The sequence below is a fragment of the Macaca mulatta genome, chromosome 16, assembly GCF_049350105.2.
Source record: "Macaca mulatta isolate MMU2019108-1 chromosome 16, T2T-MMU8v2.0, whole genome shotgun sequence".
Classification (NCBI taxonomy): domain Eukaryota; kingdom Metazoa; phylum Chordata; class Mammalia; order Primates; family Cercopithecidae; genus Macaca; species Macaca mulatta.
Window position 1 is genome coordinate 74,950,347 of NC_133421.1, and position 25,699 is coordinate 74,976,045.

The following is a 25,699-nucleotide window of genomic DNA, read 5'->3' on the forward strand; positions in this document are numbered from 1 at the left end:
GCCCAGGAGTTTGAGACCAACCTGAGCAACTTGGCGAAACCCCGTGTCTACCAAAAGTACAAAAAAAAATTAGCCTGGCATGATGGTGCTTGTCTGTGGCCCCAGCTACTCACAAGGCTGAGGTGTGAGGATTGCTTGAACCTGGGAGGCGGAGGCTGCAGTGAGCCAAGATTGTGCCACTGCACTCCAGCTTGACTGTCTCAAAAAAAGGAAGGAAGAAAGAAAAACAAAAGAAAGAAATAGGTACAGAAGAATGACAGAGGGACTGGATGGAAGACAATGTTTCATTTCACAAGTAAGATTGGGACTGATTTTGTCAAATACCTGCCAATCCCTAGGGTTATTCTATTTGAGGAAGTTTCAAAGAAGACAGTAATAAGTATGTCACCAAATCAATACAGGAAAAGAGACTGGTCAGTTGACCTGTGTATTGATGTCATATCTTGGGTGTTGAGCTTCTTGGAAATTGTTTTCTGTTTGCTTTTCAGGATTGTGAAATACAGTGAGCAGTTCTCATCCAACGATGCCATCATGTCAGGCTGCCTTCCCAGCAACCCCTGGATCACCGATGACACCCAGTTCTGGGACTTAAACGCCAAATTGTATGTATTTTATATATTGGTGTTTTCAAAAAACCGTTTTTGAGTGACAATTCACATGCCATAAAATTCACCCATTCAAAGCACACAGTTCAATGGTTTTTATTATATTCATAGAGCTACAATCAATGTTAAAACACGTTCATGGCCGGGCGCGGTGGCTCAAGCCTGTAATTCCAGCACTTTGGGAGGCCAAGACGGGCGGATCACTAGGTCAGGAGATCGAGACCATCCTGGCTAACACGGTGAAACCCCGTCTCTACTAAAAAATACAAAAAAACTAGCCGGGCGAGGTGGCAGGCGCCTGTAGTCCCAGCTACTCAGGAGGCTGAGACAGGAGAATGGCCCGAACCCGGGAGGCGGAGCTTGCAGTGAGCTGAGATCCGGCCACTGCACTCCAGCCTGGGCGACAGAGCGAGACTCCGTCTCAAAAAAAAAAAAAAAAAACACGTTCATTACACAAAAAAGAAACCTTGGACCCCTCCAGCCTTAGGCAACTATGAATCTGCTTTCTATCTTTACGGATTTGTCTATCCGGACATTTCCTATCAATGGCATCAATTGGAATTGGAGGAATGACAGAGGGACTGGATGGCAGACAATGTTTCATTTCACAAGTAGAAGAGGAACTGATTTTGTCAAATACTTGCCAATCCCAAGGGCTACTAGATTCGAGCAAGTTTATAAGAAGACAGTAATAAATATGTCACCAAATCGATATAGGAAAAGAGGACAGGCTGGTCAGTTGACCTGTGTATTGATTTCATCTCTTGGGTGTTGTGCTTCTAGGAAATCTAGGAAAGACTATGGGGTCTTTTGTGACGAGCTTTTTTCACTTAGCATAATGTTTTCAAGGTTTATGAATCTTGTAGCATGGATCAGAACTTCATTCCCATTTATGGTCGAATCATCTTCGTGGTATGGATGCACTAGAGTTTGTTTATCCATTCATCCGCTGATGGACATGTGGGTGGTTTCTGCCTTTTAGCTATTATGAAGAATGCTGCTATCAACATTCGTGGGCAGGTTTTTGTATGGGCGTGTTTTCATTTCTCTCGGGTGTATATCTAGGAGTGGAATTGCTGAGTCAAATGGTGACTCTATGTTTAACAACAGATTGGTTTTGAAAATTAAAAAATCATAGGTATGGCTTTGCAAGTTTGCTATCTAATTAGAGTAAACTTAAGTTCTGGGCGGGCAGAGCCCTAAACCTGCCCTTTCCCTCGCCCTTTGGCTCTGTCTGTCAGTTTTGAACAGTCTTTGCTCACTGGACCTGCACGCATGTGTTATTTGGAAGAGGGGGCAGAGGCAGAAACGCAGGAGAGTTCCAGCACACAGAGGGAGGAAGAAGAGAAGGGTGTAATGGTCAAGTTAGAGGGAGAGAGAGAGGAGGACAGGGGAGAAAGGACAGGCCTGAGTGTGTGAGGGAGGTGGGGTGATGGGAAAGGAGGGAGTGCCAGGTATAGGTCACCGCTTGGGTCAACACTGCCAAGGCCATGAGGAACACACAGGTGACACTGACCCAGCTGGGTAAGCAGGCCTGGCCTGGGAGGGTCCCGCTTCTCATCTCCAGCAACACTGGTACCTATTCCACGTGGCCCGCTCTGGGCAGCCAACGGGTTAAGGAGGCCACTCCTCTGGAGTTGGGGGTGCCTTGTCTACTAAGGTCAACTGCAGAGCCAAAGACTCTAGAGCTGTCTTCTGGGGTGGCTTCCCTTATCCTCTGTGGCCTCTGGTTATTGGGGTGCTTCTCTGCAGCCCGTGTCTGCCTCCCAGGGTACTGAATGAGAGAGGCGACCTGTGTCTGCCTGTGGGCAAGCGTGTGCAGACGCCGGCTCTCCCTGGAGGAGAAGGCAGGGCACCTGGCCAGGAAGAGGGTTGTCCTAGGAGGGCTTGGGGAGGAGAGATGGATGGCAGCTGAATTTTAAGTAAAATGAGGAGCATGGTATCGAAGACAGGTAGAGGTTGCTGGAGAGAAGAAAAGGGTGTGTTCTGTGTAAGAACCGTTGATCAGAGGGCACTGGGTGGGTGACAACTGGAACTCCCCGTTAAAGTGGGAAGCCCTGTTCTTTATTGTGGATCCTATATGTTTATTGAACCTATTTTATATATGTGTGTGTGTATATATATATATATATATATATATATATATTTTTTTTTTTTTTTGGTGCACCTGTCACCTGAGCAGTATACACTGAACCCAATTTGTAGTCTTTTATCTCTCACTCCCTTTTCACCCTTTTCCCCTGAGTCCCTGAAGTCCATTGTGTAATTCTTTATGCCTTTGCATCCTCATAGCTTAGCTCCCATGAAAGCGGGAAGTCTTGTTCTTAATGGTTTAGATTTTAGAACATTATTACGATTATTGGGGAAGCGTAACAAAAACATCAATGTTCAGGCCTTATCCTCCCAAACCTCTTATTTAATTGGCCTGGGTTGCTCTCTCACCCCTATCGGTGTTTTTTGAAAGCTCTGCTGATTTTCACAAGCAGCCAGGATTCTGAGGCTGGTTTAGAGCATTGATTCTCAGTGTGGTCCCTGGACCAGCGGCATCCACAGCACCAGGGAACCTGTCAGACGTGCGTATTCTTGGGCCCCACCCACTCCTACTGAATCAGAACCTGTGAGGTTGGGACCCAGCAATCTGTTTCAATGCGTCTTCCAGGTGATTCTGATGCATGTGGAAGTTTGCAAACCCCTGTCGTCATCACAACTCAGCTTCTTACTAATTATGTGAGACTTGGCAAATATTTAACCTCTTTGAGCCTCAGTTTTCTTGACAATAAAATGGGATAGTAATACTCAACTCATAGTGTTTTTTTAAGGATTCAATGGTATGTGTGTAACACACAGTACTTCATATAGGACAATGCTCTGTGAATGGCAGCTGTTAGTGTTATTGGATTTCTTATTGTTTCTACACTTGTTCTTAAGGAAAGTGTAAAACTTGCTTGGCAGGCTTTATCTTGGATCCCATAGACATGAATTGTGCCTGGTTCTGGTCCTAGCTGCTACATCAGTGGGAAACATGGTGTGATGGACTTGAAACCTTAGTTTCAAAGGTCTGTGTTAGGTTTAGGAGAATTCCATAAGGGATAGGGGAGAAATCTGAGTCTTTTTCTGATTCTCTGGAATGTTAGATCTCTGCTAGCTGGGCTCGAATGTCCTACCTGGGATCAGGGAAATCTTTCCAAACAAGGAACGCAGTGGGACCTGCATCTTAGAGGAAGCCCTGAAAGGGAGTGCAGAGACAGCAAATGGGTCTACTCTGAGGCACATGGCCTGAGGCAGGTACAGGAGGAGCCACCGGCTTCCACCAGAAGCCAGGGCGTGCCATGGTGGAGGGGCAGCTGTGGTGGGTGATAGGCACCCAGCAGGTGGCAGTGATTGTAGCACCCATCACCAATGCTGCTCCAGAATTCTCTCCTGATCCAGGTGGCGGCCTGACCCTCTGCTGGCCAGGCTCCAGGCTGTTACCAGGCCTTGGAGGAGGCATTTGAATTCGTTTGTCCTTAAGGCTAAGCGAGCAGGACCTGAGTGTGGGATCCCCACACTGGGCATGCTCCTCACCTCTGGGATGGTCATGTCTTTGATGTGAGCCCCAGGGGACTTGTCTGTGGCTGAATCTTCCTAGCAAGTAATTACTTGGCTTGTGTGTTATGCAGGGATTGGGAGGAGGAGGAGGATTGGACTGAGCCCTAAGGGCCATTCGACTAAAGCCCCTTACCCCAACCCAGGCCACCGCCTGGCACAACCCCTACCTATCTGGTGCATTTACAAATCATCCTTGCAGGGTGGAAATCCCAACCAAGATGCGAGTGGAACGATGGGCCTTCAACTTCAGCGAATTGATCCGAGACCCTAAAGGTCGACAGAGCTTCCAGTACTTCCTCAAGAAAGAATTCAGTGGTGGGTCTTTGTTTAAGAAAAAAAAAATTAAAATAACTTACTTTTAGAAAGAGTCCTTTAATGTCTGGCCTAGGGTTTGGGGAATTTCTCAGCAGATGTTTTCAGAGCTTTGCTTATGCCCTCAAACAGTCGCTTCCTTTCACAGCTTTAAGAATGGGACCTGAGCCCAAGACTCGTTCTTTCCATAGACTCAAAGAGGCCGCACTGTCTGGGGGAAAATTGCACCTGCTCACAGAATCCACATTTGGATCCCTCACATTTCTGAGGGCTCCATCCATCCTGGATGCCCCCACTGTCACCCGAGGAGCCCCTGCTCCTTCCAGCCTAAGTATAATGAACCTGGAGGAAGGGAAGGGAGATAGGCAGGCTTTTCCTTTCTTTCTCTTTTTGTCCCCCAGCCTGATTTTCTTTTTTCTTTTTCTTTTTTTTTGTTTTGGAGACAGAGTCTTGATGTGTCGCCCAGGCTGGAGTGCAGTGGGATGAGCTCAGCTCACTGCAACCTCCGCCTCCCAGGTTCAAGTGATTCTCCTGCCTCAGCCTCCCAAGTAGCTGGGATTACAGGCACCCGCCACCACACCTGGCTATTGTGTTGTATTTTTAGTAGCGATGAGGTTTCACCATGTTGGCCAGGCTGGTCTCAAACTCCTGACCTCCGGTGATCCGCCCTCCCCAACCTCCCAAAGTGTTAGGATTACAGGCGTCAGCCACTGCGCCTGGCTTCCTGATTTTCTTTATCTCAGTGGTTCTACACATTCAGTCTGCCTGGGGATATTTTAAAACATGTTTTCCTGGATCTCATCCCTAAAGTTGCTTTTAAATTGGTGGGGGTTGGAATCCCTGAAATTTTGGAAACTCCTCAGATGATTCCAATGTGTGGTGATCGACAGCCATCACCTTAGCTCCTGGCCTGATTTCTTCAGGGCCTTAAGAGGGTGTGGATTTTAGTGGAATGGGCAGGGCCACATTTTATATCCCATCTCTGGATGTCACCTCATAAGGGGCACTGTGACTTTTTTTTTTTTTTGATATGGAGTCTCGCTCTGTTGCTCAGGCTGAAGTGCAGTGGCACAATCTTGGCTCACTACAACCAACGCCTCTGAGGTTTAAGTGATTCTTCTGCCTCAGCCTCCCAAGTAGCTGGGACTACAGGCACGTGCCACGACACCTGGCTAATTTTTGTATTTTTAGTAGAGACGGGGTTTCGCCATGTTGGCCAGGCTGGTCTCGAACTCCTGACCTGAAGTGATCCATCTGCCTTGGCCTCCCAAAGTGTTGGGATTACAGGCGTGAGCCACCGCACCAGGCCTTTGGCTTTTTAAATATACTGCACTTCCCGGAGAAGCATCCGCGAAAACCATGAGGCCAGATCAGAACCAGGCTGTGCATTCACCACCTTCATTGAAATATTTACCCTTATGGGATTCTTTTACTTCCTTGCTCAGTCCCCAGCCCTGGGGGCATCACGCTTGAGCCTTGGCACTCAGTGGCTTACTACCCGAGATCCACTTGTTTGTGGCACTGCTCCAGAAACGAATCCTACTGGACATGCCTTTAGCCTGGCTGACTGCCGGATGCAGAACATTACATGATAATATGGATTGTTGATAATCCGCCTCCCTAATCAAATCTAATTGCCACTCTAGAACAAAACCCAGAAAAGATGGATGGACTGGTGAATAAGTGGTTATAGTGCCATCTAGTGGCAAAGTGACAACATACACCCTGAGTTTATTATCTCCACCCCCGCACCCGCCCGCACTCATTCCTTAATGAGAATCCAGCGAAAAGATTTCCCTGCGTTATTTAAACTGTATTGTTAGCAGTCTCCTCATGAGATTCCCGAGGCTTTAGGTATGAACAGGGCAGATAAATCATCCATTTGCTCATTTACGTTTTAAAAAGATTTTTAAATTGAAATATTATTTGCATATCATGAAATTAACTTTTTAAAAGTGTACAATTCAGGGGTTTTAGTGTATTCACTAAATTGTGCAACCATCATCACTAATTCCAGAACATTTTTGCCACACTAAAAAGAAACTCTTTACCCATTAGAATCATCTTCTATTCCTCCCTCTCCTGCACCCTAGCCCTAGGCAACCACAGATCTACTTTCTACCCCTATTCGCCTCTTCAAGACATTTCATATAAATGAAATCATGCACTATGTGACCTTTCGTCTTCTTTCACTTAGCATAATGTTTTCAAGGCTTGTCCGTGTTTCAGCATATAACAGTACCTCCGTTCTTTTTTTTTTTTTTTGACAAAATCTCACTCTGTCACCCAGGCTGGAATGCAATGGCGTGATCTCATCTCACTGCAACCTGTGCCTCCTGGGCTCAAGCGATTCTCATGCCTCAGCCTCCCGAGTTGCTAGGATTACAGGTGCCCACCACCATGCCCGGCTAATTTTTGTATTTTTGGTAGAGACGGGGTTTCACCATGTTGGTCAGGCTGGTCTCAAACTCCTGACCTCAGGTGATTCACCCACCTTGGCCTCCCAAAGTGCTGGGAATACAGGAGTGAGCCACTGTGCCTGGCTGCTTGGTTCCTTTTTAAAGACTACGTGATATTTCCTTCCTTCCTTTTTAATGACCCCGTACTATTTCCTTGTTTGTATGTACCACATTTTGCTTATCCATTCGTAAGTTAATGGACATTTGGGTTGCTTTGGCTTTTTAGCCATTATGAATAATGCTGCTATGAACTTTTGTGTGCTTATTTAATATTTTTGGTGGGAAAATATATGTAATATAAATTTTGCCATTTTAACCTTTTTTTTTTTTTTTTTTCTTGAGATGGAGTCTTGCTGTGATGCCCAGGCTGGAGTGCAGTGGTATGATCTCGGCTCACTGCAACCTCCACCTCCTGGGTTCAAGTGATTCTCCTGCCTCAGCCTCCTGAGTAGCTGGGATTACAGGCGTGTGCCACCATGCCCAGCTAATTTTTGTATTTTTAGTAGAGACAGGGTTTCACCATGTTGGTCAGGCTGGTCTTGAACTCCTGACCTCATGATCCACCCACCTTGGCCTCCCAAAGTGCTGGGATTACAGGCATGAGCCACTGCACCCGGCGGAAATCTCCTTCCTTTTTAAGGCCAAATGATATTCCCTTGTAGTCTGCACCATATTTTGTTCATCCATTCTTTTATTGATGGACATTTGAGTGCTTTCCACTTTTTGGCTATCATGAATAATTGCTTGCTTAATTTTACTAAGCAATCAACTGTCTTTTGCTGTGGGCAAGACAGTTTACATGGCATTTGTTGTCAGGTCAATTACATTTTAGTGAAGAGCATCACTGGTCTGTGATCTCGGTCCAAAGAACGCCCTAAAGTTCATGCTGAAGAGGAAGGACCTCCACAGAGCTGTGGGACAAATGCCAACTAGTTTAGAATTGTGCAGCCTTTTCTAATATGAAACACCCAGGAGCTTTAAAACAATACAGTTGAGCCTTGACCAACACTGGTTTGAACTGCACGAGACCACTTGTAGGTGGATTTTTTTTTCAGTAGATATATTTAAAAACTTGGGGGGATTTACAGCAATCTGAAAAAACTTGCAGATGAACTGCACAACCTAGAAATAGACAAAAGTTATGAAAAGGTATCATGAATCCATATAATAGATAGGTAGATACATATGTACTTATGTGTCCATTGACTGTTTATGTTATTAGTAAGGCCTCTGGTAAACAGCAGGCTATCTGTAGTTAAGTTTTTGGATTTTCTGCTGCATGGGGGTCTGCGCCCTAACCCCTTAGTTGTTCAAGGTCAACTGTACTGAGAAAGGAGAGGAGAGGATTTTGTTGTTCATTTCCCCACACTGTGACACACTCCACGATTTACACACACACACACACACACACACACACACACACACGCTCTCTCGTGATCATCTTTATTTTCCCAGGCAAAAATTGCCACCTGGGGCCACCGTGTGAACATATGCATGGTGCCTCTGGGCGCTGCAGGTTAGAGAACTTCGAGTTGGAGGGAGATGAAGGATTTGGGGGAACCTGGCTTTTCCTCCTGGGCCAATTCCCTCTGGCTCAGGTGATGCTCAGTTCAGTCCTGCTCCTGGCCAGACCTTCCCTGAGGGTCAGTCCCTCAGCACTGCTGCTTGAGCAGCCTCTCCGTAGGAACCACAGCCTGGAATATGCCCGGTGAGGGACCGGAAATGACAGGTTCTCTAAGCACAGCCAAACAAAGGAGGAAGAACTCACGCACAGTCATTCAACAAGAGCAAAGGACGGCGGTCTTTATGAAGAAAACCGTAGTGTAGCAACGCATGCATATAAGCCTATTCATGTGCGAACTCATTCAAGCAATATTTGCTACAGCCAAATTCTAGAATGAAAAAGCGTATGACAACCTCTAGGGGGTGATATGAACACTGGCCTGTATATTGTTGGAGGAAAGGAAGCCGCCACAGTGTGAATGCATTGCTGCAAGCATGGTAGGTGCCCATCTAGTTTTTTTCGAAGACCACGCATTGAGCAATTACTAAGTTCCCAATGTTCTTCCAGGCCGTAGAAGTGAAGATGTGGCTCCTTTCCTCAAGGAGTAGTTTTGTCTAGCATCGCAATATACAACAGCTTGTTCTGCGGCAGGAAAGGTGTTCACCGAGCTGGGAAATGGAATCCATCCCGGCCGACTCATTTCTTTTATTTCCTCTTTTCTTCTCCCAACTTATTTCCTGCCCGGCCCTCATCCACGTGGACTTCTCACCACGCAGGAGAGAATCTGGGGTTCTGGGAAGCCTGCGAGGATCTGAAGTACGGAGACCAGTCCAAGGTCAAGGAGAAAGCAGAGGAGATTTACAAGTGAGCATCAGCCAGGGCGTTGGAAAGCCTTCCCCTGGGCCTCCGAGAACCACCCCATTGCGCTTGAGGTGGAGATAGGACGAGAGGACCACAGCCTGGTGACTGGCTGGGGCCTGGTCAGCATCGGTTCACTGTACTTGCCATGCTAGAAATACTTCCCCGCTGCTTTGGGAAGTTTGGGGGTTCCCTGAAGAAAGCCTGGTGAGACACGCAGTGTGAGTCTCCTGTTCCTATGGGAATGTGTCTAGGGGTTAAAAAAGCAAGCTGTCCCGAATTACAGTGCAGAGTGCTCTGTCTTTGACTAAAGCCTTCTTAGGTGTCCTGAGAGCTCTGTGTGTGTGTGTGTGTGTGTGTGTGTGTGTGTGTGTGTGTGTGTGAGAGAGAGAGAGAGAGCAAGAGGGGGGGTGGGGGGGGGAGAGAGAGAGAGAGAGAGAGAGAGAGAGAAGCAACAACATGGGAAAACCTATTCCTTAGAGATGTGAGGATCACAGGGGAAGGGAGCTCCTTCCACGTGTCTGGGACAGTGAGCGCAGCTTGGGGTACAAACATGGGTGGGCACATCTCATTCCTGACATCACGGCTCTAGCCCCCACTTGTTCCAAGCAGCAATAAGTCTGTCCCTCTCCAGGCCCGTCTCTCCTCCAAATTATACAAGAGCCAAGGGTTCCAGGTTAAAAGGGTCAGTCCTGTTTTCAATGGCCAAGTGGAGAAGAGGGGGAAGGTGTGATGAGGCCCCCAAGGTTGCTGAAAGCCACACTCCCCCTCCCCGACGCTCCTCCCCCTACAGGCCTGGCGGGTGCTCCTGTCCTGCTGTGGTCCCATCTCTGTGGGTTCTTTCATCTGCACTGGCTGCAGTGGACATGAGTCCTGGACACCAAGGGCCCAGCATTTTTAGTTCATACTCACATGCTTCGCTGTGTTTCCCAAAGCCCAAGCACCACGCTGGGCTGGAACCAGCCCTTTTGCGGCCACGAGACTGTGGTGCTGAACTTCGGGCAGCAGGCCAAACAGCCCCTTCCTCTGAGGACTTAGCCTCTGGACCCTGGATGTCCTTCCTGCAAATGAACTCAGGTTGCAACACCCCGGTTTCCAGAGAAGCACCCGCAGCATTGAAGAGAAAAGCTTGAGGTCTCACTTCTTATACTTAGAGGTTCATGCACTCTCTTGCAAATTTGCCCATCTCCTCCCACAGGGAGGGGATCCATGCATTGAGAGAAATGGGGGTGCGGGTGTGGTGCAGTGGGGAGGGCTGACGGTCCATGACATCCTTCACAGTACAATGGGTGCCTGACTGCCTTACACACAGTGACACACACACAACTCCCGATTCCGAAAATCTGCTACAGGAAGCCTGCTGCCTCTGCCATTAGTTTGATTCTCCGTCTTCCCCAGGCTCCCTAGTTATGTAAATCTCAGTTTGAATTCCAAAATTTTAAGGTACATCTTAGAAAGGTGGGAAAATATTCATGGGAGTATTTCTAATCCAGCAACAGCTCAGAATTGGAAAGACTGAGGGAGTTCTGCATCCCGGCATCCCAGGTAGAGCCACAGGCTCAGGAAGTGTGGCCAAGTTTGGTCTAACTGGGAGCCTTGGCCTGTCTGCCCAGGGGGTCAGACCTCTGGGTTCTGGGACCATGGGCTGCCTCTCACCGCAGTGTGTGAGATTCATTACAAAGCACATCTGGATTGGGAGAGGGAGAGCAGAGACCCCCAGAACACCTGTGTGAAGGTGTCTTAGCCTGGTCCCAGGTCGGCCCTGGAATCCTGGTGTAGAAGGTGTGAAGTTGGAGGCTGAGTTTTTCACCCTCATGGCCAGGGCCTAATCTGACCTGGGCTTACCCCAGCCCCTTCTTGCTCTCTCTTCTGGAGGCTGGAAACATCAAAGTTAAATATTCGCATTCCCAATACTGGATGTTTCTTGCTTCGAGGAAAAATTGCTTGACAGCCTCTTCAAAAGTTCACGCTCTTTAGTGTCTCCTAAAAAAACCTGCCACCCTCACCTCGGGGAACCTGAGTCGTGTCGGTCCTTCCCTTCCGAGCAGCTGTGAGCTTTTCATGAACTGACTTGGTTTCGTTACTTTTACTAACATCTCCCTCCCACTCCAGGCTGTTCCTGGCCCCAGGGGCGAGGCGCTGGATCAACATAGACGGCAAGACCATGGACATCACAGTGAAAGGGCTGAAGCACCCCCACCGTTATGTGCTGGACGCCGCACAAACCCACATTTACATGCTCATGAAGAAGGTAGGTGGATCCGTGCTGAGGATACGGGGTCCAGATAGGCCTTCCATCCCTAGGTACCTGGAAGATTCTTTTTTTTTTTTTTTTTTGAGACGGAGTCTTGCTCTGTCGCCTGGGCTGGAGTGCAGTGGCCTGATCTCAGCTCACTGCAAGCTTCGCCTCCCAGGTTTTAGCCAGGATGGTCTCGATCTCCTGACCTCGTGATCCACCCGTCTCGGCCTCCCAAAGTGCTGGGATTACAGGCTTGAGCCACTGCGCCCGGCCTTGGAAAATTCTTTAGATATAGGAAAAAGGGAGATGATACGTGGACAGCGCTTTGCCAGTTGTAGGATGCAGCTCAGCTTGGGGGCTCATGTCTGTAATCCCAGCACTGTGGGAAGCTGAGGTGGGAGGATTGCTTGAGCCCAGAAGTTTGAGACTAGCCTGGGCAACACAGTGAGATCCTGTCTCTATATATATTAAAAAAAAAAAAAAAAAAAAAAAGAGAGAGAAAAAAAAAAAACCCAGAATTGTCAGCCATCTCTTCCCCCTGTCTATTGGAGTGGAGTTGCCTTGAGCCCCTCACTCACGGGCCTAGAGGGACTCCTGTAGAAGCTGTGTGCATCTTTACGGGCCCCACTCTGCAGTAGTAGGCCAGTAGGAGTGATGGCATTAGTAATGCTAGCATTATGGTAACAGCCTTCATTCATTGAGAGCTTACAAGGTGTAGTCACTGTGCAAAACACAGAACTTTATGCTCAAAGACAACCCACAAGTTAGGCTTTGCTGCTCCAGAATCTAGCGGCTTGGTCAAGGTCTCACCAGAGATGGGGCTGGGATTCGTAGCCAGGTCTGCCTGGGTTTCAAGGCCGAGCTCTTAGTTTCTGCTGTAGAGTGATGGCAATTCTCACCACTCTGGCCCTAAGCAAATATTACATATAGAGGCATAGTGTCTAGAAGAGACAGATTTGTGTGTGTATGGTTGTAGTAAGACCCTGTGAGAATCCAGCTAGCCCACTGGATTATTAACAAAGTGTGAATGTGGTGGGAATTTAAAAAAAAAAAATACATGAAGGGGACCTGAGAGAAAAATCAATCATTTTCTTAAGAAACTAGAATCGGAGGCTCAGAGTTAGCCTTAGAGAAGTTGATTAGTTTGATTCTTCTTTGGTGCCATCCTTGACAAGACTTTCTTTGGGTGCTTCAACTTCTTATTATGGCAATGATTTCTTTAATGGCAAAGTATTTTTATAGGATATAGATTATGTGATATAGGCTATTTGATATAGGTTATGTGATATAGGTTATATGAAATAGATTATGTGATATAGGTTATGGATATTGGTTATGTGATATAGGTTATATGATACAGGCTATGTGATATAGACCATCTGATATAGGTTATATGAGATAGATTATATGATGTAGGTTATATGATATAGGTTATATGATACAGCTTATATGAGATAGATTATGTCATACAGATTATATGATATAGGTTATGTGATATAGGCTGTTTGATATAGGTTATGTGATATAGGTTATATGAGATAGATTATATGATGTAGGTTACATGATGTAGGTTATATGATAATAGGTTATAATGTGATGTAGGCTATCTGATATAGGTTATGTGATATAGGCTATATGAGATAGATTATATGATATAGGTTATATGATGTGGGTTATATGATAATAGGTTATAATGTGATGTAGGCTATCTGATATAGGTTATGTGATATAGGTTATATGAGATATATGATACAGGTTATGTGATATAGATTGAGAGAGATTATATGATATAGGTTATATGATATAGATTATGTAATATAGGTTATATGAGAGAGATTATATGATATAGGTTATATGATATAGATTATGTAATGTAGGTTATATGAGATAGATTATATGATATAGGTCACATGATGTAGGTTATAGTGTGATATAGGCTATCTGATATAGGTTATGTGATATAGGTTATATGAGATATATTATATGATATAAGTTATGTGATATAGATTCTATGAGAAAGATTATATGATATAGGTTATATGATATAGATTATGTAATGTAGGTTATATGAGATAGATATGATATAGGCTATATAATATAGATTATGTAATATAGGTTATATGAGATAGATTATATGATATAGGTCACATGATGTAGGCTATAATGTGATAAAGGCTCTCTGATATAGGTTATGTGATATCGATTATATGAGATAGATTATATGATATAGGTTATATGATATAGATTATGTATATAGATTATATGAGATAGATTATATGATATAGGCTATATGATATAGATTATGTAATATAGGTTTTATGAGATAGATTATCTGATATAGGTTACATGATGTAGGTTATATGCTATAGATTGTAATGTGATAGAGGCTATCTGATATAGGTTATATGATATAGGTTATATGAGATACATTATATGATATAGGTTATGTGATATGTTATATGAAATAGATTATGTGATATAGGTTATATGATGTAGATTATGTAATATAGGTTATATGAGATAGATTATATGATATAGGTTATGTGATATAGATTATGTGATGTCAGCTATGTGATATAGGTTATATAATATAGGTTGTGTGATATAGGCTATCTGATATAGATTATGTGATATAGGTTATATGATATAGATTATATGATGTAGATTACATGATGTGGGTTATATGAGATCGGTTATATGATGTGGTTTATATGATGCAGGCTATGTGACACAGGCTATTCGATATAGGTTATATGAGATAGATTATATGATATAGGTTATGTGATATAGATTATATGAGATAGAGTATGTGATATGGGTTATGTGAGATAAAGTATATGATATGGTTATGTGATATAGGTTATATGATATAGGTTATATACATAGGTTTGTGTGAATGGTAAATGTTGATTAGCTTTCCTGATTTTTATTTCTTCTAATTTACATTTCTTCTACTTAGTCTTTTATTGTATCATTTTAAAATATTTTTACTTTGTTTTTAAAGCATGTAATAATTTAGAATTGCCACCAAGCCAGATTAGCCATTTTCATCCTTTTTTGAATCAGTGGGGTGTCTCTGTGTTTTTGTTACTAGAAGATTCACAGCAGGGTTTCTTTATTAATAATCCTCTTTAATGTATTTTAAAACGTTTTGGTTCCTAAAAATGTAGCTTTCGGCCGGGCGCGGTGGCTCACGCCTGTAATCCCAGCACTTTGGGAGGCTGAGGCGGGCAGATCACGAGGTCAGGAGTTTGAGACCAGCCTGGCCAACATGGTGAAACCCTGTCTGTACTAAAAATACAAAAATTATCTGGGCATGGTGGTGGGCGCCTATAATCCTGCTATTTGGGAGACTGGGGCAGGAGAATCGCTTGAACCCGGGAGGTGGAGGTTGCAGTGAGTTGAGATCTTGCCACTGCACTGCAGCCTGGGTGAAAGAGCGAAACTCTGTCTCAAAAAAAAAACATGTAGTTTTCATACAGCCTTTTAGGGGCTGCCCAGGGAGGCCAGCTACTAGCCAGAATGGAGCAGTCAGGTAACTTCAGGAAAGAATGGCATATATGCCCACTGGACTCTCTATATGCCATTACAGCCATGTCCTATGGCGATACACTCAATGTATCCCGGTGGCTCCATGATCCCTATTCCTAGACTCTATGCTAGTTTTACTGCTCCCACTTAGTCTTTAGAATAGTGCCATTTCAATAACTTTTAAAAATATCTCAATCCCTGGTTTGTTGCAGTGGGCTTTGTCCCGTATTGGGTATGACTAGAGTTTTCCGCTGGCTTAAAAGTGACAAGCATTCATGAAGCTTCTCTGAAATTGCCCAGGGTCCCAGTAAACATCCCCATAATTGGACTCTAAGTGTTGGTTGTTTTTGGTTTTGCTTTGGTATTCTCTTGCCTTTACACCCAAAACACAGGGCAGATAGGGATGTCAGTGGCTTAGAAGTGGGCTCCATACTCCTGGCTGCTCATCTTCCTTGGAAGAAAGTCTTGGAGAGGAGAGGTCGGGTGTCCTCTTGTCTCATGCTGGCTTCACTGAACCACGCCAAGGTGGATCTTCGTGGGTAGAGTTACAGACTGTAGTTCTCAAACTTAAAGGTACAGCAGGATTACCTGGAGACTGTTCAGGTAGTTGTTAATTGTTAATTGTTTAGGTATCCTCATGTGAGCAAATGATGACAGACTATGTCTCAGTACGTGACCAGCTGTCTCACTTGTTTGGCATGTAGCATGCAGCATATGAGAATCAGTGAAACAAATTAAGCAGTTCTGGGTCTAGTGTACTTTTAACTGTAGCAGCTTTTATGCAACTGGGTACATTTACAACATAGGCTGAATCACAGACAACGTTGATAGGATCTGAAGCTGTGAGCTATAAAACATGAGACTGTTCAGGCTCAGGGTGACTCTCCCAGAGTTTCTCATCAGGAGGGCTGGGGCAGGCCTGAGAAGTTCCCAGGTGAAATTGATGCTACTAGGGGGGACTACACTTGAGAACCACTGCTCTCAACACCTCCCCGAACACCTTTCACCCAAGGAGACAAATTCTCATAACTTCTCCGTTCTATTGCCAAGGGAGGCTTGAAAATGGCAAGGGTATTGGTTTGATTTGACCCTTTTTTCCTCTCATAATTACTGTTGTTTTCTTGTTCCCACTAGGATTCTTATGCTCGCTATTTAAAATCTCCGATCTATAAGGAAATGCTGGCCAAAGCTATTGAACCTCAGGAAACCACCAAGAAAAGGCAAGTGGAATTATCTGTAATTGCTGGCTGCCTGCTGTTTAGTTTACAGAGAAGTGAGGGTCTCTTTCAGCCAAATAGCTATTATGGAGATATTTGCTTGATGAAAATATTGGGGATTGGGAAGTATTGCTCAGGGAATGAGTGCCTCATTTGCTTCATAATGCCCTGAAATCACTCTAGCAAGATTTCCTTAGTAATTACCACCAGCGAGTTTTGTTTCCTGAATGCTGGCTTGAAAGAGTTTGGATGATCAGACCAATAATTACCCTTATCACAAATGGAAGCATCTCCTTGGTTTTTAAACTGCTCCATGTTACCTTCAGACTGATGCATGGGAATTAATTAAGCTGCATCCTGGTATTTAAATTGTTCTAAGACCTCAGAGAGAATACCAGACTGCCCCCCAAGAGAAAATGCTCAACGGAGGGGAATCGGACAGTAACGGGCCAGGTATTCCTGCTGCCTCCGGGGACCGTGTTTTAGAAGTCCATTAACTCGTTCATTCTCACTTTTCTTATTGGAGATGTGGATCCTCTCATCTGGTAGAGCCACTGGGACAATGGACGAAATAATGTTCTGAGGGGCAGATTGAACTCTTTTTGGGGGTAGTTCAATCTGCAAGGATTGAAGATTCAAAATAGTAATCGAATGGCAGCTTGAACAAAACTGTAAGGCTTTGGAAGAGGTTTTTCCACTGGCAATCATGTGTCCTGTCCCCACCCCCCATAGTGACTGTTCCCCTGTTTGCCAGGTCAACCCTCACGGGGCTCCTTTCCAGCATCTTCCATCAATTCAAACGGGGGATGACTGGACCAGAGCCTTTATCAAAGGAGAGAAAACAAAACAAAACAAAACAACCCAACTTGGTTTCATTCTTGAGGATAATGGCCCTGTTAGGAAAAGGAGAGAAAGAAAGTCTTTGTGGTGCTATTCTTCTGGGTTTACCAAGTAAGGAAGGGAGTTCAGTGTCCCTGGGGACTTAAAAGCTTCTACTTGAAGCCAGAAGAAAGGCCCGTAATAGCTCCAGAAGTTCTGCCAGAAAGTAATGAGGGGAAAGAAGAGGAGTCTCATACCTCTCTCTCCAGATATTTTAGAAGTTGGGGCAGATGTGAGAATTCTCACTATTGTGAGTGAGAATTACATGTGGATGCATTCGTAAAGTGTGAAGCCTGGTCTGTGTCCATGCCAGGACTGCAGTGGGTATGAATTTTGTTCCATGATCCCAGGTATAAGACAATGTATTCAAACTTAATTTTTCCATGACAAGTTGCACCTAGTTCCAAGCCTTCCCCTTGGCAGGGCTGGTGAGAGATCCAATGTCAGCATCAGGCTTTATTTCCTGGTAGGGGAGCCCTTCTTCTCCCTAAGATAGATGTAAGAGTTCAAGGGGCTTATGTAGTCTAGAAATCTGGAGTAGGTTGCAGGTCTTTGTCTATCATTGCCGCTGAAGTGCTGGGCTCCAAGCTTGCGTGGGCCCTCAAAGACAGGTGGCTCCGCTGCTCACTGTCCGTTATATCACTTGGATACCTCGAGCTTTGTCCTGGCTCCTAAGGCCATGGCAGGGAGAGTTTGGTTCCAGGAATCCATGCTTGGCTTTGAAGAAGATTCTGGCACATGTCAAGATATTGTACCTGAGCAGGGTACCAACAGCCCACCAGCCCTCTTTAGGCCTCTTCCCTCTTTCTCTGTTCATTGGGGCCTAGCTATCTTGGATAGTCCAGCTCTTTCCTTCCTTCCCAGAACCATAGCTTTTGAAAACAAATGCTCCAGCCAGGCACAGTGACTCACGCTTGTAATCCCAGCACTTTGGGAAGCTGAGGCGGATGGATCAGTTGAGGTCAGGAGTTTGAGACCAGCCTGGCCAACGTGGTGAAACCCTGCCTCTACTAAAAATACAAAAATTAGTCGGGTGTGGTGGCACATGCCTGTAGTCCCAGCTACTTGGGAGTCTGAAGCATGAGAATGGCTTGAACCTGGGAGATGGAGGTTGCAGTGAGCCGAAGTCATGCCACTGTACTCCAGCCTGGGTGATAGAGCGAGACTGTGTCTCCTGTGCCCACCCCCTTACCCCGCCCCCCCAAAAAAGAAAAGAAAACAAATAAATGCTCCAACTATCTCCAGTACCCAAACCTTCATTACTCACTTCTTTCATGAAGATGTTACAAGAAGTTAAGAAAACAAATTGGTTTCTAAATCTTGTAGAAGTTCAATGCAACTTCGCCAACCAAAGGGTCTTCCTTGTGCCTGACCTAAAATCTAATGGCAGTTGGTACTCCCTCTGGTCTTATCCTCCAAGTGGGGTGAATGGAGGCAAGGTTGGACCCCACCGGAGGTTCACTGGGAAAAGGAGAGAACAAAATCTAGATTTTGGACCTTCCAGTCCCAGCTCCCACCAAGTGTGAGAGTGTCAGTGTTGGGCAAACTGTGTCATTTTCCTCCAACCACCAATCTGTCCTTCCTTCCAGCTCCACCCTCCCTTTTATGCGGCGTCACCTGCGATCCAGCCCAAGCCCTGTCATCCTGAGGCAGCTGGAAGAGGAAGCCAAGGCCCGAGAAGCAGCCAACACTGTGGACATCACCCAGGTCATGAGCAAGCTGGACCGGAGGAGCCAACTCCAAAAAGAGGGGCCTCCTAAATAAATCTGTGATTCCTGGGGGTGGGGGCATGCACGTGAGAGAGGCAAATGAAGAAGGGTAGGGTCAGAGTCTAGAAGGTTCCATTCCCCATTTATGGAGGTCATCAGGTTCATCCCATACTCCTCTAACTTTCTTCATGGGGGACTTCCTAATACCACAGCAACCAGAGCTTGTTCTCCCAAGCCCACTCATCAGGGGACAGGGTCGGCGAAGATGGTGGGTGGGAGAGGGGATCACCTGACTCAATTGCTGTGTGGCTGCCTAGTATACCTCAGGGAGTTCTTAGGGGAACCGAGAACTCTCACAGTGAGAGCCAGGGGGAAAAAGCTCTCTCAGTGAGAGCCACAGGGAAACGTGGTACACAAAGCTCTCTCTCAGTGACAGCTTTGCTTTGGAAAATTAAAGAGAAGGCCTCTCCCCACCCCCAAGGCCTAGTGTTTTCAGGGAGATTTGTTTAAAATAGCTTTATGAAGCTTCTCATCCTATCTCTCTAATTTAGACTACTGTTTCCAAATGAGTCTGAGATCCCGCCAAGGGGCTAGTTGCAGGGAAGTACTTTCTCTGAACTCCCCTGCTTTGCCTGCTTGGAAAGGCCCTGCTGAGACATTTCTCCTGTGGAATTTGTTCTTAGTCATAATTACTGGAGGGTTGACCAGCTCTCTTCTTCCCATCTCCCCATCCACTTGTCCATGCTGGGGAAACAAGTGGCTTTTGGGAATGAAGGACTCGAATGGCCCTCTGAGGAGCATCTTTTTGGCTAAAGAACAAAGGCATTGATGTCTTCATTCATGGGAAGAGGATGGTAGACATCAAGATGAGTGAGGATCAAAGATGATACTATCTAGGACATTTTCTAGATGTCGATGCTTCCCTCTTCTGTAGGTGTAGACGAGGTCAGCCCTGTAGTCAGGACTGTGGGAGAGAGAGGATAGTTCTAACTGACCTTGGGAGGTTTAGAAGGCCATTCTCGAAGTTAAGCTCACTCCTTACACTTGTGCAAGAATGCAACAGACATAGAACACAGAGGTGAGCAACAGACCAGCCTGACCAAGTAGGAATACTCGCTCATTCAGCACATCTATTGAGCACCTACTATGTGCAAACATCGGTGAATGAAACAGACATGGTTCTCTCTCATGGAGCTTCTGGTCTAGGACTGAGACAAAATAATTAAACAAACTATTAGGTAGCTATTGCTGTGTGACCATCAACCAGAAAAATAGAGCAACATACAACAAGTGTTTATTGTTCATACATGTGGGGTCATCTGTGTGGCTCTGTGGATCTTGGCTGGGTTCACTCATCTGTCTGGGGGTGTTGCAGTGGCCTAGGCTGAGCTGAGTGTGATTAGTTTTCTCTGCTTCATGTACCTCTCATCTCCCAGCAGTCTCACCTAGGCAGAATCCCATGCTGAGGACTGAATTGCAAGGGAGCAAGTAGAAACACACAAGGCTTCACATAGTCTCTTCTACTTTGTTTTATTGGCCAAAGCAAGTCATAAAGCCAGCCTAGATTCAAGGGACAAGGGAATAGACTATATCTCTTTAGTGAGAAAAATTTCAAAGTCTCATGGCGAAAGATGGATGAAATTTCAAAGTCTCATCGCAAAAGACAGGGAAAGGTGAAGAATGAGGGCCATTGTTGTAATTAACAACACAAATGCCTGCCCAAGGGATTATAAAGGAAATTAATGTGGTACTGGGATAGGGAAGATGGGATGTGTGTAGACTATGCCCCTGCCAGGTGGTGACAGAGAAGCAGGGAATGAGAAAGAGTTGGCCGTAAGAGCACGTGGGCCAGGCAAGCAGGACGTTCTGGGGAGAGGGGGCTGTGTGGGCAAAGGCTCAGAGCAGGGAAGTGGCTCCGAGTGAACCGAAAGGCCAGGTGAGTGAAGCCTGCTGGGTGAGGTGGAAACGGTGCAAGATGAGTTTACAGAGTGGGCAGGGGCCAGATCGTTGATGACCTTCAAGGCTGTTCTAAGGAGTCTGTGGTCACCGGTTTCACGTTAGCAAAATGGTTCTAGCCCAGAAGAGGGGTGCTTATGCTTTCCATTTGCACTGGTTGCAGACCAGTTTCCATGCTAAAAGCGCACGGAGGGATATGCTTTGCTTATCTCTCTTCTGGAGAATCTTGGAGTCTTCCCACTCTGGAAGGTACCCCAAGTAGAAATCTAAACCATTGTAAACTAGGTGACACGAGCGGAGGGACTGTATTTATCTCATTCATTAATTGGAGCCTGATTCCTGACACCCAGCGGGTTCTGCACCAACATGAATGACACGAGTGGATGAATGAATGAATGAATGAACGAATGAATGAATGAATGAAAAGAGCTCTGGATTTGGAGAAAGCCTCCTGGTTCCCGCTCCTGGCTCTCGCACTAGTCATATAGCCTTAGACAAGTCACTTAACCTCTCTACGTCCTTATTTGTGAAATGAGGTATCGGGACAGCTCTAAACTTCTCAAAGCAGACTTTGTGAATTCTGACTGGGAACCCGGGTTGGGGCATCCAGTTTACTTGAAGATTTGGAATGGGAGGAAAATTAGGTAATTTCAAAAAGTTTCGCGTTAAAATAATCGTGAATATATTATGAAGTAGAATGCAAAATGTACATGAATTTTTAAAGATACGATTTGAGACATCAAAGGCATTTTGTGCTTGGCTGTGGCAGGCTCAGGCTCTGCCCTCCAACTTCTGGGGGAACGTGTTTTTGGGTCTCCTGCTGTGTGGCCTACTTTTATGGGAATGTTTGAGAAGCATGAAACCAGAGAATATTTGCTGGTCCTTTTGGTCACTCCATATGAGCTAAGATGACATACCCAGCAGCGTGGTAGTGAGGGTGGTAGTGAGGGCATCACAGCCATTGTGGCTTCTACAGGGCACAGACTGTGTCTTGTTCATCTTTGACTCAGGTATCCCCTGTCTCACTCACCACAGGTTTGTGCTCCAGTCTCTCTCATTCTCCCACAGGCTACTGTGTGCTCTGTGTCAGGCTCCTACGGGGACTCCTTGTGTATTGATGGAAGCCTGCTCAAGTTGAGACACACAGGATCTCACAATCTAATGAGAGACACAGCATGTAAACAAAGCAGATGAGCATTCTTTATTAAATGAATGAGGACGTGAGCGTCTCAACACTGTCTGTCTAGAGGAAGGAATATGAATGGCTTCATGGCTAAATGGCAGCATTTATGCTTCATAGATGTATTCTATTCATTTATTTTTTTGTTTGTTTGAGACAGGGTCTTGCTCTGTTGCCCAGGCTGGAGTGCAGTGGTGCAATCATGGCTCACTGCAGCCTTGACCTCCCAGGCTCTAGCAGTTCTCCCATCTCAGCTTCCCAGGTAGCTGGGACTACAGGTATGCGTCACTAGGCTTGGCTAATTTTTTGTATTTTTTGTACAGATGGGGTTTTGCCATGTTGACCAGGCTGGTCTTGATTTCCTGGGCTCAAGTGATGCACCCACCTCAGCCTCCCAAAGTGCTGGGATTACAGTCATGAACCACTGCACCTGCCCCATAGATACATTTTAAGGACCTTTTTTGTGTAAGGATCTGTGGTGGGTGCTATGGTGGATACAAAAATGAACAAAATGGTCTCTGCCCTCAAGGGGCTGACAAGATGCATGGATGCAAACGGCTGTAGCCAGAAGCAGGACGCAGTCGAGACCCGATGATGATTAAGGATGATGATTGTTGATTGAGAGAGACCACACGCCGGAGGAACCCAGAGGTGGGAGAGAATTGTTTGGCTGCAGGATGATGATAAGGTTTTTGGAGGAGGCATGCTTGAGGTGGGTCTCGAAGCAGAGTAGGGTGTCATCAGATAGAGACTGGGGAGTGGGCACTGCAGGGCGTGTGGGCAGAGGCCAGGCAGGGCTACTGCTGGCCTCTAGGAAGCTTACCGGGTCAGGCAAAGGTGCTCCCTCCAAGCAGGTGTCCTTATAACACCTGGCTGAATTTCAGTCCCACCTTGCCCCTCAGCCAGGTGCCCCTGAGCAGCACACAGCTTGCATAACCATTTGGTGGCCCTGAGCACAGGGTCCAGGAAGCAAAGCTGGGAGGGTGCTGGGTTGAAGATGTGTCATGGAAGGCTGGGCGTGGACTCTTTACTGCAGTCTCATAAGTGTCATTCCCCACCCACCCCTGGCTGGTTGAGATGCCCCTTCTCTGGCTCTCCTTCCTTTCTGCTCATGCCTCTGTCTGTGAATGCTGCACCGTATCGAAACAATTGTTTGTGTGTCTTTTTCTCTCACTGGATTGTAAAACTCCTTAAAAAGGAGAGACAGTGTCTTGTGGGGTTTTGTGTCCTCAGGGCTAGACATAGCATGGGCCTGCAGTTGGTATGCCGGGTGTTTGAAGAACTTCAGCACACTGGAAATCAGGAGCTGAGGAGTGAAGATGAATTAAGAAGTGGTTGCTCTGGTCTCCGTCAAGAGGAAGGTGTGGATTAGGAGGGCGGTGATGGGTTCAGAGGAAAGAGGAGAGATGCTGGAGGCAGGTGGATAGGACCCGATTGAAATGGGGTGATGTGGGGGAAGAAATTAAAGAAGACCCAGAGATTTTGATCCTCCTAAGATAAGGGTGATGTTAAGAAAGGTATTGATTATGAAAGAGGACTGGATTTTGTGTTAGCAGTTGGGGAGGGACCGGGGAAGTTTGGAGTCCCAGATGAAAATATATACACTATTCATGTAATAAACATTTACAGAGTTTTTTCTTTCTTTCTTCCTTTTCTTTGAGACAGAGTCTCAGGCTGGAGTGCAGTGGCACCATCCTGGCTCACTACAACCTCAGCCTCCCAAGTTCAAGTCATTCCCCTGCCTCAGCCTCCCCAGTAGCTGGGATTATAGGTGCCCACCACCACGCCCGGCTAATTTTTGTATTTTCAGTAGAGACAGGGCTTCACCATGTTGGCCAGGCTGGTCTTGAACACCTGACCTCAAGTGATCCGCTGGCCTCGGCCTCCCAAAGTGCTGGGATTACAGGTGTGAGCCACTGCGCCTGGCCGTGGAGCTCTTATGTACCAGACACTGGGAGCCTGCAAAGCCCCTCAAGGCGTTCCAGACTAGGAAAGAGATAGACAACACTGTACAACTCACTGACACAGAGGATATCAGGACTCCTAGCGGAGCAAGCAGAACAGGAAGGGGATGTCAAGGAGGAAGTGATTGATCCTATCTGGAGGCATCGGGGAAACTGGACCTCAAAGATTACGTAGAATTTTCCAAGTGGAAGGCAGAGAGCTGTGGTTAATTATAGTTCCCCCTTCTTCCAGAAGGGATTTGAGGCAGCTTAGAATACTATAATACCATATGATAGAATGTCTAAAATGATAGATTGAAAACCAATTTTAAAAAGTAGTTTGTACACTGTGAACCTTGGATGACTGGGTTATCAAAACTGAATGTTACTTTTTTTTTTGGCTTGAAATTTTGCTCTGAAATTCCTGACAACAACCAAGCAAACAGAGAGACAGATTGGTTTTAGAATTTTGTGTCGGGCCAGGCGCGGTGGCTCACGCCTGTAATCCCAGCACTTTGGGAGGCCGAGGTGGGTGGGTCACGAGGTCAGGAGATCGAGGCCATCCTGGCTAACACAGTGGAACCCTGTCTCTACTAAAAATACAAAAATTAGCCAGGCGTGATGGCGGGCACCTGTAATCCCAGCTACTCAGGCGGCTGAGACAGGAGAATTGCTTGAACCTGGGAGGCGGAAGTTGCAGTGAGCCAAGATCGCACCACTGCACTCCAGCCTGGGCGACAATTTTACTGTGTCATGAAATCAAGCATTCAAGTCCTTCTTTACCTGGATCCTCCCCTTACTCCTAAGTCCCAACACGAAGTTGAAAATGTGCTTCTGGAGAGAGAGATTTCTAATCCGTTCCTGTTCTAGGCATAACAGATGCAGAACTGAGTAAGATCATCAAGTCTTATTTCATGAAGTTTGCATTTTAGCTGGGGGTGCGGGGACAGGCAGTAGATCATATATAAGTGCTCTAAAGGAAAGCAAAGTAGGTTCGAGTAACTCTGAATTAAGGAAGGGGAGTAATTTTAGATGGGTTTCTTGACCCAGAAGTGACTGTTGAAGATGTGATAGCGGGTGGAACCTGAGGGCCAGAGAGTGGATGGAGAGAGAAAAGAAGGCTAAGAGGGAAGCTTGGATGAGGCCACATTTTAAAGGTGTAAGAGGAGAGAGAAGAGTTAAGAACGGAGTGGCAGAGCTGTTAGGATGCCTCCCTGAGAAGATGTGTGGGGGATATGGGTAGGTGGCCAGCAACATTGAGCAGAGACAGTTAGTGCCCACTGGATAGTCCCTGAGCACACTTTCACTTCCCAGCGCCCTGCAGTTAGCTGGGGCCATGTGTCTAGTTGTGGCCAATAGACATGGGCTCTGCTGAGGTGGATCAGAGCCTGGGGCTCCACCTCCATCTCATCCCCTGCTGTGGACCTGGGATTCTACATCATCTTCTGCACAGCACAGATGCAGGAGTCCCTCTTGGGCCACGCAGGACTTTATGTGAACAAAAAACCAGACTTTTATTACAAGAAGTCACGGAGAGATTGGAGTTGCTGTAGCATAGCCCATCCTGTCCTGCCGAATCAAGAAGTTGAGCATGTCGAGGACCAGCAGAGCCTACTGGATTTAGCAGTTAGGAAATCACTGGGGATTTCGAGTGGGTGATTTCAGCAGAATTGTGAGGGAAGAAGTCACTTTTATGGGAATAAAGGAGAAGATGTTGGA

The 25,699-nt window shown here is 46.0% G+C and overlaps 1 protein-coding gene and 1 long non-coding RNA gene across 8 annotated transcripts in view; both read left to right on the forward strand.

Annotated features, from left to right (window-relative positions):
* The window catches only part of RGS9 (regulator of G protein signaling 9), a 99,529-nt gene that overhangs the window by 63,970 nt on the left and 9,860 nt on the right, over nucleotides 1-25,699 (forward strand). For all 7 annotated transcript variants that reach the window (XM_028836673.2, XM_077972531.1, XM_028836675.2 and 4 more), the window contains 6 exons: nucleotides 489-602; nucleotides 4,393-4,508; nucleotides 9,245-9,332; nucleotides 11,439-11,577; nucleotides 16,231-16,316; nucleotides 18,782-18,899. In XM_028836673.2, the coding sequence (XP_028692506.1) occupies nucleotides 489-602; nucleotides 4,393-4,508; nucleotides 9,245-9,332; nucleotides 11,439-11,577; nucleotides 16,231-16,316; nucleotides 18,782-18,899 (661 nt within the window). The remainder of the gene's footprint in view (nucleotides 1-488; nucleotides 603-4,392; nucleotides 4,509-9,244; nucleotides 9,333-11,438; nucleotides 11,578-16,230; nucleotides 16,317-18,781; nucleotides 18,900-25,699) is intronic.
* Nucleotides 19,320-22,081, forward strand: LOC144335893 (uncharacterized). The gene is made up of 2 exons (XR_013407098.1): nucleotides 19,320-20,889; nucleotides 20,982-22,081. It is a non-coding gene; the product is annotated as an uncharacterized LOC144335893 (long non-coding RNA).